At 41.1% G+C, this 18,715-nt stretch overlaps 1 protein-coding gene across 7 annotated transcripts in view; it reads right to left on the bottom strand.

Annotated features, from left to right (window-relative positions):
- LOC117299863 (protein cordon-bleu-like) overlaps positions 1-18,715 on the bottom strand; it is a 39,954-nt gene that overhangs the window by 4,862 nt on the left and 16,377 nt on the right. For 2 of the 7 annotated variants that reach the window (XM_033783432.1, XM_033783433.1), the window contains exons 7-13: positions 17,892-17,971; positions 17,081-17,573; positions 14,908-15,138; positions 13,676-13,771; positions 10,576-10,869; positions 6,496-6,981; positions 851-2,928 (exon numbers count right to left, since the gene is read on the bottom strand). In XM_033783432.1, coding sequence (XP_033639323.1) covers positions 851-2,928; positions 6,496-6,981; positions 10,576-10,869; positions 13,676-13,771; positions 14,908-15,138; positions 17,081-17,573; positions 17,892-17,971 — 3,758 coding nt within the window. The remainder of the gene's footprint in view (positions 1-850; positions 2,929-6,495; positions 6,982-10,575; positions 10,870-13,675; positions 13,772-14,907; positions 15,139-17,080; positions 17,574-17,891; positions 17,972-18,715) is intronic. The other 5 variants (XM_033783438.1, XM_033783437.1, XM_033783434.1 and 2 more) reach the window with 5 other exon arrangements.

The following is an 18,715-nucleotide window of genomic DNA, read 5'->3' as shown; positions in this document are numbered from 1 at the left end:
GTAATGGCTGGCGAGGCGGTGAATTTCATGCACTGCTTTTGACTTTCAACATATAGCACCTCAAACAATCTTGATATAATATTTTGGCCATCGCAAAGTTTAACACAATCAAAATGTTCTGAGCAAATTGGGATGTTTAGTGACAGTTCATGGGAAGGTATGGGGGTGGAGTAACTTAGTGGGGTGAGAGGTGGGCATGGGATACTTGGGGTATTGGTAAGGCAGGATGTTGGAGTCTGGAATAATAGGGCGTGAGTCTGAGTAAGGTATGTTGTGGACGGTACTATGTTGTGGGTGGAGTGGTATGGGTGTTTTAGGATACTTTCGGTTCATGGGAAAGAAAATGCAATACTTGAGGTAGAAGAAGGGTACGTGGATGGGGTATGGGTGGGAGTGGAATACTTTGGGTATGGGAGGCAGCAGTAGGGTGCTTGGAGAGGTATGAGAAAAGAAGTGGGGTAGCACGAAACAGGCATGCAACTTCAATTTGTCAACGAGAAAAGTGTCAGGTAAAGCAAGCCTTTCTTTAGTTCTCAATGACACAGTTCAGAATCAAGGAAATCAGATTGACAAGCTGAAAAGTTGCATGCCTGCAGCAAGAACTGGGTAAAAAGGGTTAATTGGGGTGGTAAGTGTTGAATGTAGGGCCATTTTTGACAAGATACAGGTTACAAATACGAGACAAGGCGGCGGCACAGGAAAGCTTTTGATAGACTTGTAGAAATGTGAGTTTGGTGAAATTTTGACTTGGATCTGCCCCAACATATGAATGGGTAAAGAGGGTAAACAATGGGTGATAGCGGTGTGAGCTTGGAGCGACATGCATTCAAGTTGTTGAACACACCCCCACCTGTCTAAGCTCAGACACGCTGGCTTCTGCCTTGATCCTCTCTTGCTCCTCCTGCAGGGCCCTCAAGTTGATGATCTTGGCCCGCCTCCGTGGAACAGGCCCACCCGCTCCCTCGGTCTCTCCAGTAGCTTTGACAGTCCTCAAGGTGTCCTCGGGCTTAATCTGTGTCTTTCGTACAGGGGGTACTGGGTTTTCGTTAGGTGAGTTGGAACAAGGCGATTCTAAGAGTATGGCTTCATCTGGGTTAATATGGGTTGGAGACCCTTGGGGTTTGTTAGCCAGGGACGGAAGGGGTTCTGATGTTGCTGGTGTGGGGGGAGTTTGGATTGCTTCTTTCGAAGTGGCTGGTCCAGGCAAAGTGAATGTCTCATCAGAAGTATTTGGGGATACAGGGACTTTGTTAGTAGAAGCGGTGTTAGTTGCTTGGTTATCAACGTTAGTAACTGGGAGAGGGGGTTCTTTAGGGGAATGGGTAAGGGGGGTCGCTGTTTGGGCGGGTTCGGGACTTGATTGGTCTTTCGGTTTTTGGGTCTTTGGTTTGGTCCTTGGCGGTATTGCGGAATGAGATATTGCAAGATTGGGAGGAACGTGGACGTTCCGTTTCATGTCTCGCTCAAAGTCAGCTATGGCGGGGTCAGTGGACGCAAAGTTCCTACCGACCCGGTTCGGGTCATAGGAATCAAGGGTGTTTGCCCTACCTCTGGACCCGTTGTTGCTGTCCGACTGAACCTCGGCGGGTTTGGGAGGGTTGGAGCTGGTGCGCTGACGATCTGTCTCTGACTTCTTCGAGAACTCCCTCTGTGCGGACAAGATGTAGGAATACTTTGACGTTTTCTTCTTGAACAAATTGAAACCCGACTTCTTCGGCTTCTCCGACTTTGGGGACACGGGTTCTGTGGAAGATGATGCTGACCCACTGACAGCAAACTCACTGATCGATGACCTGTCTCCTGGGGTTGCATTCTGATTCACGTCAATCTTAGGTGGACGTTTGGTATCATTGCAATTCTCCTCCGAAGCTACACTTTTCTCAGGAGAAGCCTCCTCTGGGTTGATGAGAACAGATACCCTCTGCTGAGACTTGGGACTACGGAGTGTGTTGGGCGGAGATGCTTTCTTTACTTTTGCATCACCATTTGGCACGTCCCGTGATCGGGCAAAATGATAAGTTGGATGGCTAACGGAAACCGCCTCGGCTTTCAAGGGTGGTGAGAGAGGTCTTGGAACAGTTTCTACGCGTTCTTCTACCTCAACCTGAACCACATCCTCAACCTCGTCTACTTGCGCATCAGCATTCACGGCTTCATTCATAAAAGCTTCTTCCCTGTTGGGCGACTCTTTTGAGTCTTTTAGCTCATGGGTGGCTAAGATCGGGGTTTGCTGAGACTGCACTGTGGCTGTGGACGGCAGTTGCTGATGAGCATTCTGCTGGATGGGAATAGATGAGTACATCATTGGTGGGGACATCATGAGTTGCTGAGGTGACATCATCATCTGTTGCTGTCCCTGCGGCGATATCATCTGATGCGGTGACATCATCATCTGTGGCTGCTGCTGCGACGGTGACATCATTGGTTGCTGGGGTGACATCATCGGCTGTTGGTACGCGACGGGTATCACCATCGGCTGTTGGCCCGATGACATCATCATTTGGCTGATCATCTGCTGCTGCAGCAACATCTGCTGCTGCATTTGCTGCATCTGCATCCCGATCATGCCGGCCTGCGGCGACATCATCATCTGCTGCTGCAGAGCGGCAAGCTGGGACTGCAGCAGCGCGTACTGGTCGGTCAACTTCTCCTCATTGACGGGCTCCGCCTTTTTGGGACTGTCTTCCTTTGTCTTAGCCTTCTCCTCCTTCTCAACCCTGTCGCCATCTACACTCCCTGCGGCGCTGACAACAGACTCAGTTGTCTCCCTAGTGACATTGAACGCTAGGTCATGGACTGATTTTTCCTCCAGCATGTAGTTGGTGTCTTCTGCCTGAGTGTTTGGAGGATAGGTCTCCTTGGAGTCCTCAGTCAAGCTCATCTCCATCATGTGGGAGAGAAGCTCCTTCTGCGCTTTGTCGTCTTTATCTGCCGAGAGACAACAACCAAACAAAAGTAAGGATTAGTCATAAAGATTAACCAGATCATTTTCCAACACTTAATTTATGTTTCCTGCATTGTATGGCCCTATACACAACCTTATTCCAAGGGTCATAGATCTGCTTTTAGCACAAAAAAGCCAAGCACAAAATATGCTTGCAGTGGACACTATTGGTAATTACTCAAAATAATTATTAGCATAAAACCTTACTTGGTAACGAGAAATGGGGAGAGGTTGATAATATAAAACATTGTGAGAATCGGCTCCCAATGAAGTGACAAGTTTACGAGAAAGAAGTAATTTTCCACAAATTTGATTTTGAGACCTCAGAATTAGAATTTGAGGTCTCGAAATCAAGCATCTGAAAGCACACAACTTCGTGTGACAAGGGTATTTTTTCTTTCATTATTATCTCGCAACTTTGGTGACCAATTGAGCTCTATAATTTTCACAGGTTTGTTTTTTTATGCATATGTTGAGATACACCAAGCGAGAAGACTAGTCTTTGACAATTATCGATAGTGTCCAGCGTCTTTAACAGAATATGGCTACCAGCCAAATTACCATGTCACCTGTACCAGCTGTGACTGCTCATTTTTGCTGAGCAGAAAGGAATTGTGCTTTACTGCTTACATATGGTCATGTAATGGACAATGGAAGTGATACTCACATCATACTAATAATGATTTTAGTAACTAATAAATTTCAACATTTCCAGTTGAAATAAGATCAACCAGATATAAAACCACATGATACATGGGATGCATTCCAATCAAGCGACCCTTTGCGCAACCGCTTATGAAATGTCTGCCATGCTAACAGTTTGGATAGCAAAATACAGTCTACAATTTCATTACCTGGTGTTCAACACAATTGTGAACAAGCAGACTTTATGATGTAACCAAAAACACACTTTGTTACAAACGTTTTGATTTATTTGAGGTAAAATTGGTCCAATTTTCAAGTTGTTACTGCTTTTCTCCATTTTTCTAAGTTGGAGAACACAAGTTAACACCACAAAACAGTATGTCAAATTTTGCAAACACATTTTGCGCCTTACACATTTAAAAACATGCATGTGCTTTGGCAAATGTTTGCGTTGTTCGCCTGACTGGCACGCACCCCTGTTCTCTGTAAACAGAAGTTACTGTGGACTATCTTCAATGCTACTAAAGGTGCAGTGACTAGAAAACTTCTGAACTGAACAGCAGCGTGCAAAAAATCATTCAATTCAAACGTGCAAAATACATTGTTAAAGTCGCTTATTAAATACATGTGTACAGACCATGTAGTTTTTGTTAGCAAAAACAATGGCTGCATACATTTCTTGGCCTTTAAGGCAGGCAAGATACTACACTGGTCATATTGGAAAGTTTTCATTTTGTGTCAGAATTTCAAGAGTAATAAAGGTAACAACTGTGGAAGTTATGAGATGTGCCCCATTTTTTTCACATTAAAAGTTGATAATAACCAGACCGTTCTAGATCCATTAAATATCAGCTTTAAATGTTGTCATCCTTTGAGCTGTGTACAATTTATGCCTGCAGGAAGTTCAGGCTCAGTGGCTCTTTTGTAAATATGTGAGGTCGAAGGTCACATGGTCCATTGTTTCCATGAGTTTTTTGTTTGCTGCATCCCTGTACTTTCTCAAGTACCTTTTCATACTGGTCTTGGTCCCCCTTGGTCAAGGACATTACCAAACCATACTCCTAACGTGATAACCTATACAACTCCCCATTTTAATAAACAAAAATAGAAAACAAAAACTAAAAATTAAATAATGACTCTCTGTTATAAGACAAATGTGTTGTATTCTGTTAAGCAGCCATTCAATATAAAACCATTCTTCACATTTCAAATATCTAACAAGAGTTGACACATATCTACAGGTGTAACTTTAATAAACCCTTTAGAGACCGTATCTACAACACGCAGCTAATCCAACATATCTGAAGCAGCCGCAAATGTCTGCATGATTTTAGCCTTTTTCACCCGACGACTCCCCCCCACCCCCCAAAAAACAAAAAAAGAAAGAGAGGAAATTTGTAACTGGCAGTTGAATAAAAACCAGTCCAGTCTTGGTGCATTGTGACAAATTGTATATAAAAAGGAATGGTCTCTGAACAGTTCAAACACATCTACAGAAGGAGGAAAACAAGTAAAAATTGAAGTTTCAAATTAAATTATTCCAAACTACAGCCACATTTACATTCCCGACTACTACCGTGAGAATATCTACTAGGTCTGAAAACAAGTTTTAACTTCTTGCGTAGACAGTATCAAAGTTAGACTGGAAGACACGAAAAGCAAGGCCCTGTTTGAAATTGTGGCTGCGGCTGTTGCTAACGGTGTTGCTATGGCAACTTATGTCAAGCCACAGCCAATAATCTGTTCATGACCATCGTAGTTAGAGATTAAGGTTAAAGATAAGGCTAGTCTTGAAAACGTGAAGTTAGTAAAAAACCAAGTTGGCTTGGGTGGGGTAATCACAACAGCAAAATGGTTATGATGGATAAACATTGATGAAGGCGTGCGTTGGATCTCGTAATGGTGTGCAGCCATCTTGGATTTTTACCCCACATTCAAAATAGTGTGAGGCTATATCCAAATCGAGTGCTACAGCTACGACTGTTGCGCAAGGCATTGCTAATGATGTCCTAGATATACTTCAATGCATGATGAAACGGCATTCTAGCCTAAGCAGAAGCCCTAGTAGCAAATTTATACAGCGTAACTACACCAAGGCTGGACGGAATTTAAATCTGGCCCCTTTTGTGCGAGCGAGTTAACTATTCATTTTTGCTATGATAAGATGGGGAACAAGACAAAGTTAGCCTACATGTATGAAAGTTAAAGCCCAATAGGTCATCGTAGTCGCAAGAAACAGCGAAAAACACCATCACTATTTTCTCCTGTGTACTTAAAATCAGATTTTGGACTCACAAGATCAAAAGTAATTGTAGTACTCGGGTTTCAACTAGAATTTGATGGTAAAATACTCCAAGGGAAATTTCCACTCTGACAATTTTTTAGTACCATGTAAGTCACAAGTATTTACTCATGACTTACATTTATATTTTCAATCTTACCAAAGTTAAACACAAACTTTAAACATGATTTGTTGATCCTCTTTCTGCTATGTTTGGACAATAACTCCGGAACTTAGCACGTTAGAGACACAGTTTGTACCTGACTAGCTTCAGCCATATATGTATCCCTGCATCTAAATATAAAAGTTTTATGGTCTCTTCACACCTTTTTCAGACCGGAAATAAGCAGCAAGTGGGGGACGCTCCGAATGCTGTATTTAAGCTTTGCAATATGGCAACAAATGTTGAGATGTGATGCTTTTGAAATGAAAGTATTGTAAGTACAAAAACGTACATCACATGCACAGCAAACTAGCAAGATCAGTAGAAAGAAGTTATATGAAGATCAGTGCAAGGAAAAACATGTTAGTGATTTTAAAAAAGATGGCATAACATCAAGATGCTCAGCATTCAGACGCAAGCAATGAGACGACATAAAAATGGGATGCCATTGTGTGAGCTAACCTGTGGACCCAGAATAGGCAACATTGGACGTCTCGACTTCAGCCCGGTGATGTTGTCCTTCAAGTTGACACTTTTTGGTGAGACCGTGCGATGTCTCTCTTTGTTGTTTTTGAATTACCTTGCCGTCATCTGTTGAGATCGATGCTCTGATCACTGATGACGCAACTGCGTTTTCCAAGTCCGCACTTTCAGGTACGTAGCTCAGCCTCAACTTCTGTGGATATTCCGACAAGGAAATTGATCGCACTTTCCTCTCCCTCAATGTCGCTTCCTGAAGTGACGAATCCGATTTAGCCCGGGCTGGCCTGACGGCAGGTTTCGAGCAATCGGCATCATCTTCCGCGGATGTGTTTTCTCCGGAGGCAACGTTTGGCACATTCAGTTTGACTGTGTGGTCTTCATCAGATGCGTTGGGGTTTGTTAAAATAGTCCTGTCACCGTGACCATTGTTAGAGTTTGCATTAGAGGGGTTAATCACTAGGAGAGCTATTGAAGGTCAGTTGGAAATTCACAAAGACATGGAGAAATAAAGAGAAGAAAGAGACAAAAAAGACTACAATCAGAAGAAAAACTCACAATAAGCGACAAGAAACAATCACACAAACATAGTCCTTGTGCCTCTGCAGACACATTTAAGAGTACAGCGCCGGCGGAAGATCATTTTTAGCTTATTTTGCAAACACTACCACTCTTCCCTTAGACTAGCTCGTACCACTCTTAGACTAGCTCAAATTAGTTGCACTCATTCCAGGTGAAAGGCTCATAGGATGGATGAGCATTGGCGACAATAGACTGTGCAAGTCTATGGCATACTTTTTACTGTTTTACTGTTTTTTCTTTTAAGACAGTGGACACTATTGGTAATTGTCGAAGACTAGTCTTCACACTTGATGTATCTCAACATATGCATAGTATAACAAACCTGTGAAAATTTGAGCTCAATCGGCCGTCGAAGTTGTGAGATAATAATGAAAGAAAAAACACCCTTGTCACACGAAGTTGTGTGTGTCAGATGCTTGATTTCGAGACCTCAAGTTCTAAACTTGAGGTCTGGAAATCAAATTCGTGGAAAATTACTTCTTTCTCAAAAACTATGTCACTTCAGAGGGAGCCGTTTCTCATCAACCTCTCTCCATTACTCGTTACCAATTAAGGTTTTATGATGATAATTATTTTAAGTAATTACCAATAGTGTCCACTGCCTTTAAATATACATGTATATGTACGCTCTGCTAAAAAACAAGAACAACAACATACAAATAACATTTGCAGAATATAGAGAAAGGGTGCTCTAGAGAACGCCACTGGTAGTCAGTGTTTACTGTGCAAAAACATTTTTTTTTTAACAGGGACACCGATTACAAGCCATTGTCTGAATTAATGACTGTGGCTGCAGCTGTTGCTATTAGGGAAGCCCAGCCACAGCCGTAGCTGCTCATTCAGAAATGGCTTAGGAAAAATAATGCTACGATAATAAGTTAATAATACCGAAAATCCCCTTCTAGTATTTATCTAGTTTATTGAAAATAACTTGGTGAGACAAAAAACCTACAGTGCAGATCCATCGGAATCTTAGCTTCTACACGTGGCTACTTAACTAATTCAGTGCCTGCTTTTTGTTTGTGATTTGAACTAACATGTAACATGCACAGCTTTTGTAGGTTTTCAAATTTCTGTACAACAAATGAACAAGTAAGTCTTTCTAAACCCCAAAAAATCTTGTTGATAAGTGTGGGCTTAGTAAATCCCAAAGTCAATCGCATTTCTTGAGTAATAGTGCCCGTTTGTGATAACATGTATTTTGGTTTGTAAATGTAAAGATTTATGACACTTTTTGAGTACATAAAAAAATATTGTACAAGATAATTGAACTTTCAGATTTATATACATGAGATTTTTATGTACGACATTGGCACTGAAAGACTTAAAGGAACATTACAGAATTGGTTTTGCTATCAAAAAAGTTGCTGGCTGTGTAAGCACTTTATGTAATCCATCTGGGTCACGAGAGAATAGTGAAAACCTGATTGCAAAGTTTGCATTGCATCGATGCCAAAACACAAATGAATAAAACGCTCACTGAGCAATAAACTCCAAACGCGAAATTAGATAACTTGGTTCTCATCAAATATGACATTTCAGACATAAATATTTTAAGGGATGTTTTCTATTATATAACTGGAATACAGATCCTTGTCATTTGATTGGTGGAACTTACTTCACGTGACATTCACTATTACTTCCATCCGCACCGGCGATCAAACAGACCTATTCGCCCATGGGGAATAGCATTTCCCATTCAACAGTTAGGATCATCTTTGTTCCCAATGGTTTTGAGCAGTACAGCGCCGCCGCGCTGCTGCTAAAACAATGGAGCACCTGTGCAAAAGGTTGTGATTCGATTGCTATTAAATTTGTGCATTGTTGCCGCTACGCGCGGCGCTATATTATTTGTGTGATTTTTTATATTAATGTTATACTTTTAAAATACATCAAATGTCGGTTATATAAAACAAATATTGAGTGGCTTTAATTCGTGGAATGAGGGAATATTATCGCTCGGTAAAATTTGGACTGTTCCATTTAACTCGGGAAGTCCAAATTTTACCTTGCGATAATGTTCCTCCCATTCCACTCTCGAGCCACTCAATATTTGTATACTATCATCATTAGACCGTGTAAGTTTTATGTAAACCTGTGATCTTCACATTTTTTGTTTCTTACCAATTCTGTAACGTTCCTTTTACACCCAAGTTCTGTGACAAGGCGGTATACTGAGCTAAAAGAAAGTGTAGACTACAAAGCACTTGTATGTCTACTCAAAAAACTTTCAACAAACAAAACAAAACCAAAACCCAGGAAGTTTATTTTAAAATACTCTAATGTCACAACTACAAATCACAACTAGGCGATTAGCACATTGATAAACAAAATATAAAACTAGAAAGCTTACTCTTAGGAAGATTCTCTGGGACGTCTGCTTCGAACTAAACTGTATGTACATGTAGCTCAATGAAAGCATTTAGTCTTTGCAAGACTCTGCCATAAAAATGAAAGGTATTTTTTTTTGCTGTGTCACAAAACAGCAATGGTTTTCCCACTGGTGCACTTTATTTTCTAAACGGTCTCCCTGAACCATTGCTTGAAAGAGAGACTCGGCATTCTCTGCCTACCATTTCTATTTCTACACTCGGTGATGGTACGAGTTCCCTCCAACACTGCTTACCACCCTACATCCATTCTACCACTCTCTAAAACCTGTTTAAAAATCCTCCACCATGCACAGCCCTACGAATTCCAAAATCGTTCCAGCACATAACCCTTCATGAGGATGGTCTGAGGTCAGAAATTTATCAATTATTCGCTTCACCGGTTATTGTCATCGTGTCCCACAGTGGGGTCACTGTAATTCGGCCTTTAATATCATCATCCCTCAAACCATCATCAGGTTACCCAAACATTTCAAGAAAACTACCAGCCAAAGCACAGCAGTGTCTCTCGTGCCCATTCAACCAAGCCCAACCCCTCCATTACTTGAAGTGACCCGCTTACTACTCGAAGTGACTGTTCTCAACACTTGAAGTCCCCCCTCCCCCATTCACTACTTTTAAAAGTGACTACCGCTCTCATTTTTTGGCCAAAATCACCAGCTCACTGTGAAGCTTTGCCACAAAGTTACCAGGGGTGCGTTCCACTCGCGCAAATGTTGCCAACGTTTGCATATTGTTTGCCAACAATTTCAAGTGGAACGAGTTGTGCACCGCCAACGTTGGTAACCTTAATAACAAAACCTTTGCATTGACACACATCAAAATAAAAGTAGCATCAAATTGATCCTAGAGACTTTTTTCATGCGCGATATTAGCTCCTTGTGGAAAAAAGCAGGAACATTTTATTGAGTACAAGGGCTGACATACTTTTTCATATGGTGTAGGCTTCCGTAAACTTTTCAGGCCATATTAATAAAAAAAAATCTGATTTATCCAAGGGCCAAAAAAACAAAAACAAAAATAGACTTAAGCAGGAAGAATTTCATGCCTGCTTTTTTCGGAAATTATATTTGACTTTTCTCATAGCTACCTTGTTCCTCATCTTCTAGCGATTCTGCCGTCTCATCCTCAGTCTTCTCCTCTACTGGCTCCTTCTCTTCTTCTTGGACTTCCGCCACATCCTCCTCCGCTGCTTCCTTGGCACCATCTTGGCTGTCTTCCTCCTCTTCATGTACCTCTTGGACTTTGTCCACCTCGGGTTCCGGCAATGACTCCGTCTCCTCGGCCGAAGCATCTAGGTTAAGTCCAGCGACTTCAACTTCTAGCTCGGTCTGATCTTCAGGTGGCGATGCGAGCGTTTCTTCTTCTTCTTGTACAGCTACATCTGTCAAGAAAAGTCATTGAAGCCTTAAAACCCTAACTTTATGAATCCTACACCTTTCACCTATAATCACCTTTGAACCCTTGCATCAAAAGTAACAAGCAAATACTAAAAACGCCTAATTTCCTGAATCCTTCAAAATCAACCAGCAATGTTGGATGACTCTGGAGGATTGGCATGTTTTTTTATTCACCTTTGACCCCTTTCAACAAATGCCAAATGTGGCTACTGTCTACCGTGCTTGCCAATTTGAGCGTCAAATTGTTTTAAGACAATTTGGTGGATTTTTCGGCCCAATTTCTTAAAGTCTGTCAGCACAAAAACTTGCTAAGCACAGAATAGTATTACTAAGCAGAAATAGGTTACCAGCCCAACTTACATTAAAACCCTGGAAACAGCGTCATTACATTTTGTGCACATGGAATCGGTGCTTGGTGTCCCTAAGAGGTTCTTGCATATCATAATTGAGTTCAGAATGTGGACAAATTACTTTCTTTATGCTTTTTCTAAATTTCTTTGGATGCTATAAGAATCATGAGGAGATGTCGGTATTTAACTTTGGAAAAAAATGTTTCAAACACTTTTTTTATATTTTTAAATAGTGTATAGGAAAAGCAATCTTCAAGACTGGCACTGATGGATTAACCATCTGTATTTCCCTAACCCCCCTGGCTAAAATGAGCGGCAATGTCTGCAATTCAACTTTGAGGTGTTCACAGATGCCCCATTACAGGATAAACTGAAATAGCAGGTCCAGTGGTTTTTGTTTCCAGGTGTGGCATATTAAAAACCAATTGGTCGGTGACAGCTGTCACTATAGTTCTTGTGCCATGGTTACGGTTGCATTGTTGCAACTATAGTGGCCGAGTCAATTATTGCTTAGCAAATAAACTTGTCAAGCAGTATTTTCTGCTTAACAGCTTTATGAAATTGGGCCCTGCTTGGCACTTTTGAGTGCTTAGCAACTTCATGTGCTTAGAGACTTAATTCACTTATTTAATTGTCCACATAAAAAGTAAAAAGTAAAAAGTAAAAATTTAACATTACACCTGTCTAAAAGTGAATTACATGTAGGCCCTCTTTGAAACCGCAGCTTAGGTTGGGGCTCCGGCAAAGACTCCGTAAGCTATTTTGAAAACGTGCACTTTCGGAACAGAGCTTCAAACAGGGGGAAAGAAGCTTAAGCCGGAGCCCAAAGCTCAGCCATTGTTTCAGAAAGGGCCTGTAGGTCCCAAGCAAGCACATAAAAACATAAAATGGGAGACTTTGGATCACTAGGTGGCGGCAGACTTTACCACAGAATTTGTTTTTGTTTTCAAGAAGGTATCCATTTCCAAGAACAATGGCTCTGCCTGGTTTAAAGGGATGGTACACATTTGGTAATTGTCAAAGACCAGTCTTCTCACTTGGTGTATCCCATCATAACCATAAAATAACAAGCCTGTGAAAATTTTGGCTCAATTGGTTACCGAAGTTGCGAGGAAATGATGAAAGAAAAAACACCCTTGTTGGACAAAATTGTGTGCTTTCAGATGAGAATAAAAGACTTCTAGCTACATGTAGAAGTCTTTTATTATTTTATTGAGAAATTACCTCTTTCTCAAAAACTACGTTACTTCAGCGGGAGTCGTTTCGCACAATATTTTTTACTATCAACAGCTCTCCAATGCTTGTTACCAAGTCAGTTTTTAAAGTAATATTTGTTTTGAGTAATTACCAAACGTGAACCTTCCCTTTAAAGTCACCTTATGTCCCAAAAAGTCTCCCTATTGGGCGCAGCTTAGGCCCTTTTAAGGGTGGCAATTTAGCATGATGCACCTTCATCCGGATTATGACTGCATGAGTTTGGAAGCATGATAGGCTTGACATGAAGCTCAAGAAAATCCCAACTAGACCCACAGGTAACTCAGCACTTTCAATGGACCGGAATACCAGCAATATTACATTTTACAGACGACTCTTTTTATTAAGATTGCTGGGACGGGACTAATTACCTCTTTACAACAGGAAATATGAGGACAGAAAAACCAAGAAACACAAAGGCAAGAAACAAGATTTGGGATTTCAAGATTAATATAAGTAATTTTGAGACACACATGTATGTCTCAAATTGACTCATATGTATCTTGAAATTCCAAATCTATGTATGTATGTATGGTGGACACAATACTAAGACACTATTAGGTTTGAGTAAATTTGTCGGTAAACACCCAAACCAAACAGCACACTCATACAGTGTCCAAAATACTAGTACATGTATCTCACAAAGGCTAATGTTTACTTTGTAAGCTGTACCTCTTCAAACTGAGGGTTGACTGTATTTTGTTGAACTTGCATAAAGATTGGAATATTAAACTCTAAAAAAAGTAAGCACTCATCAAACTTTCAAATAATGTGTTTAGGGAAAAAATTGACTTTATAGACATCTTGCGCATGATGCAACACGACCCAAACAGCACCCTCATTGAGGTCAATGACTGAGCGTCATTGATTGAGAGTTGTGCGCTGCGGCCCGTACACCTGAGAATGTTTCCGTTGTTTGACCTCAGCAATGGGGGCCAATGCAAGGAGTCTCTAGGATTGATTTGGTTGTGGAGGGTTCCTGGCCCAGTGCTAATGAGTCAAGTGGGTATTTTCAAGCCCAAGTTTATGGGTGCTTTTTGGCAGTCGTAACCAACAACCGTTTCAGTCATTGGCCACTGATTAAACCATTTGCCTAGTAAACCACAACAATTATTGGTTACGTCCGCCAAACATGCACCTCAGGAGTTTCGGGGGGGGGGGGGGGGGGGGGGGGTTGTGAACGAACCTGCAGCGCCCATGGCAATGGCCTCCTCAAATGCCTCATCGAGGCCGGTCTCTGTGACACTACTGCTTAGGGACTCTGTGTACACTCTAGGGGAGTCTGTGAAAAAGCGAGACGAGGTGGTGATAACATGCTCAAAAGGCAATGGGTGCGTGGATCTCACACAGTCGGCAAAGGGGTTCAGTTTCATGCACAACAGTACAGACAAATCTGGCTCAGCTGAAAAAAGTGTTACCGGTTAAAGTACCACATACTCAGCAACACGCAAAATTGGTTCTCTGCTAAGTTTGATAGCAAATAATTTCTGATGCAATATGCAAACGGGGCACCAGCCACAACAATGTAGACTACATTGCACTTTGTTATATACTAAGCAAGATTTGTCTGTGCTAATCAAAATTGCTAGCTTTATGAAATAAATTCTGGAAAGGATTTTTTTTTTTGGGGGGGGGGGGTTGTTGAGAGAAGCTTGAAATTCCAGATGGATAAATATGTAAAGATCGAAGGCCGTATTCAGAGAGGTGCATGTAGCCATGACACTAAATCGAACAAAGCAAACTGCACACATAAAGCACTGTATAAAGGTTAGGGTTAAATGGCGCACACTCAAGGTGACAGCAGACTGACAAGTTTTAGTAAAATTAGAGTAGCAAATCTGCTTTCACCTCCTGGCACCTGTAAGATCATTAGAAAACATAAATAGAAACACTTCCCATTTTTATTAAGCAAGCAACAGCAATGTACATTTAAAACAAATTACAAACAAAAGCCAGTGTTATGCATTGTGATTTATGCACAAGATCCGAGTGCTTTCCCGAATGTGAACATAAATTTCCAACAGTGTAACATACAGGTTGGATGTGGTGCAGTGGAGTGACTCATGAATTTTCATCAAGTGCCAGGGAGTATGGGAAGGAGAGGGAATGCTGATGAGGAGCTATATGAATATTCATGATGTGGATTAAACGTAAAGAGTATGGTGTTACATGAATAGCCATAAGGGGTCTGCACTTTTCAGTATTAAATGGTAGCAGAGCAGTGCATACGAATATTAATGAAGTGTAAGGATACTTATGAGTTAATTAGTGAATATTCATGACATTCACCTAGGTGTATGATGCTAATGAGTTAATACATTAATAATCATGACACTGTGTGCACACTTGGGAGTAAGTATGATGAGTTTTCATGAATATGTAAATTAGTACGATGAGAGGGGAGGGGGGGCATCTCACCTTCCCCACATTCCTCATTGTCGGCCCCATCGTCAAAAGATCGGTTGAGGCGCCCCATCTCAATTAACCTACTAACGTCCTCTTGCTCACCGTCAGGAGAGGGAGGTATTTCAGGGGGTGGCGGTGGAACAAACACCGGCTCGGCTGCTGGGTCTGAAGGGGGCAGGTCGAGCCTCGAGCCTTTACTGATAGAGGGAGGGCGTGGTGGCTTGGTAGGCCTGGGGGGTTTGTCTGTGGTGCAATTAGGCAAATAAATGGACATGCATGTCATGGTAACTCTTAAAAGGTAACCAGTAGCCGCGACCTTGTTTTGACCTTTATGGGATTGATATCGAAAGAGGTCAAGCATGGTTGCAGGCACTGGTTATCGTTTAGAGTCATCTGTCATATAAAGCTAAACATAGTCAGCTCAACAAAAGCTCAGTGTGATTTACGACATTGAGGGCGCCATTCAGAGGCCGATTCAGAAGTGATTTCATGTCACGCTCCCAAAAACCTCTCTATGATAGTGTAGTTCAACCATACAGAGCTCAATAACTCTCCACTATATTTTGTTGTTGCTTAAGACGGAAGATTAGGTGTTCTGTAAATTTGAGCTCAACAGAGAGTATGAAAGTTAAATAAACACCATAATCTACCCAGCATTTGGTTTGTACAAAATTTTCTTAGCACTGCATGCTTTTTCAGTGCCGATACAATTTAAAGTTGCCTAGGTTTTTTGGGTGGTCTGAAATGAATCAGCTTTCATGTACATGTTCCTGCCCAACTTAAATGATTTTTCTTTTTAAATAGAAGGCTGGCAAATATTTATAGGTTTTGTTTCTTTGTGTTTATAAATCCAATTTTACTCGTTGTTGATGTTTCAATGAATGCACGCCAACCCTCCATGGCTAAATCACACTGCTAACCCACAGACCTTCATCAGGGCATGAGTGTCTTGGTCACGTTCCATGTGTGCCGTGGCACTAATGCATGCTACTTATCAAAACACAGAAAGGTCACCAGACCATTTTACCAATAGACCTTTCTATAGCAACGCCATAGCCTAAGTTTTTTCAACCGAGGTTGGAAAATTTTGAAAGCCATAAATGCAAAGCAAAAACAGATGGCAACCGTTTGTAATGCTGTCTCACAGTTATTCAAAAATAGGGTGGAATTTGTTGGAATCAAAGCAAATAATCATGAGATATGTTTTCTTAAATTGGAACTTTGCAAAAAAAGTTGAATTTGGTCAGAACATCTGTTAACATAATTGAACGGTTTGCTAACATTCCGTCGTCCATGCCAACCAGCGCGGTTTGTTTATCAACAATAGAAAGGTCTATAGAAGGTAACCCAAGACGGCCGCGTCATGATGAAGGTCTGTGAGGGCAAAGGTCGTGTCTGTTTGAGTGACTTCAACTAGAGCCTTGTCCGCTGGCTGCGATCAACGTCAAACGTAATATTTACATCGATCCAAACCTAGCCTCTGCTGAAGCCATCAATCCAAACACTGGCTTTCCCCTTTTTGCATTAGTTTCCGTAGTTAACAAAAGCAACGATTATGGCATGCATAACATTTTCGTCCCCATTAAAGCAAACGGAGCGGAAAGTGTTTGCCCTCAAATTAACACTAAAAATTAGCATAAAAATCTGGGTGTTTTTTAATTTTATAAATATGCTAAAATGTTCATTTAAAATAGTTGGAATCGAACGCTGTTTTCCCAAGCAAGGTTTTATCAAATTGGTTGAAGGGATTTAAAAAATATATTCATTAATGAATTGAAAACCAATTGTGCAAATGTGTCAACAAATTGAAATGAAGTACAAAAAAAAGTAAACAAATGAAAAAAACAATATATGGGTGAAATATGCTAACAATGAGGGGGAGAAAAATAAATAAATAAAATTAAATTAAAGGCACTGGACACCTTTGGTAATTGTCAAAGACCAGTATTCTCACTTGGTGTACCCCAACATTTGCACAAAATACACAAATTCATGAAATTTTTGAGCCAACTGGTCATCAAAGTTTAAAGAGAATAATGAAAGAAAAAACACTTTTGTTGCACAAATTTGTGCGTTTTCAGATGGCTAATAAAAGGCTTCAGGCTTCAGTAATTACCAATAGTGTCAAGTGCTGTTAAGGATAAATTTGACTTTAGTCTTCTCCATCTGTGGAGTTCAAACAAACCTGCATTTTCTTGTTTAATCTCCGCCACCTCTTGACCGGCTGTCTCAAAGGTCATCATCCCTTCATCTAGACTGACCCCTGACCTCATAGGTGGAGATGTGGGTCGTGGCGGCCGCTCTGACGTAACATCTGAAGCAGAACCAACGTAGAGAGATTGCGTCCGTCGCGGAGGCGAGGTTGGTCTCGGCGGAGCAGGGGCTCGTCTCTTCCTCAGGGTGTTGGAGCCGCCCTCCTGGTCCAGCCTCTCCTCGTCCGATGCCACGGTAGGCGGATTCCTCCCCATGGGTGGGGGAGGTGCAGGCCGGCGCTTCTTCAAGGTGTTGCTGTTGGAGTCGTCCTGCTCTTGCATTGATGTTTGGGCCTCTGTTGTTGGGGCAGGCTGACGGGTTGGAGGGGATGAGTGACGTTGCGACCGCTGTTCTGGGGCTTCTGATGAGGTAGTAGTTATCGTTGGCTGGGCCTCAGGAATACTGCTTCCACCACCAAATTCATACTGCAAATGTGATGCGATCAAGCTAAATGAGCCGTTTGTTGGAAATATCAGTATTAAGAAACAAGCCAAAACTGTTACAGCCCCAGGAGTAGGTAGCATTGTGCCCCTGGTGACATCACAAATCAGTTTAGTGTAGCTGGCCCTCACCTTCAAGTGGCCATCCGGCCTTGTGATGTTAGGCATTAATTAAATTTTTTTTTTAAATTCACGAGGCTCTACTGACAAAAAATGGTGTGTTACCATTTTCGTCTGAGTACAATCAGTATTCATGACTGCTATTCGGCACTTTGGAGCAAGACCAAGTGGAATTAACATTACCTCTTTTTTCTTCTTGGTGATTCTGTTGAAGAAGCTTCCCTTTTTCTTTTTTGGTTCTGGCATGACTTCTAGTTCACCTCCTATAAAAGGGAAAATAATTATCACAAAAAATGACAAGTTTGAAGAAACACACACAGTTCATAACACAGTACATTTTTTCCCCCAAACTCAGGTGCCAAATAATGTTTATCCACTTAAATATTTAGTTATTTTCATTTAGTTGAGAAGTTAAAACTGTATGCAAATACCTGATATTGATGAGTTGATATAGACAATTAACTTAAAGAGTGTTTCCAAGGTCAAATTTGAGTTTTGTGATGTACTCACCTTCCAACAGAGTCCTCATGAAAGTGGGGTGAAATTAAAAATTTTCTCACACAATGTTAAAATGGCGTAAAATTTCATTTCATTGTAATTTCAAAGAGTATTTCTTGTGCCAGTCAAAAGGTCAAAATCAATGCCGTTTTGCTGAGCAACATCAAAATTCAGGAATGAATTAAACAATCTATGTACAACAATATAGAGATCCTTTTTTTTTAATGTGACACATCATCAATCATTTTTTTGATTTTAACAAAAAATTGCACTTGAAGGGTATCAAACCTAGTGGAATACACTGTTTTCAGCTTGGGTTAAGAGACCTTTAATTTATCCCCTATTCATAAGGTGTCTATCTATTGGAAAATGAGTGGATCAAAAAACTGAACTTGACCTTGGGGCCCCTCTTAAAGGATTCAGGTACTTTTTCAAAATGTCCACAGATTTACACTAAACTTACAGGATTGGAAGATAATGATAGTGGAAAGCTTCCCTTCAAATATTAC

The sequence above is a fragment of the Asterias rubens genome, chromosome 15 (assembly GCF_902459465.1).
Source record: "Asterias rubens chromosome 15, eAstRub1.3, whole genome shotgun sequence".
NCBI classification, from domain to species: domain Eukaryota; kingdom Metazoa; phylum Echinodermata; class Asteroidea; order Forcipulatida; family Asteriidae; genus Asterias; species Asterias rubens.
Note: the sequence above shows the minus strand (reverse complement) of the source record. Positions and strands in the feature narration are given on the sequence as shown.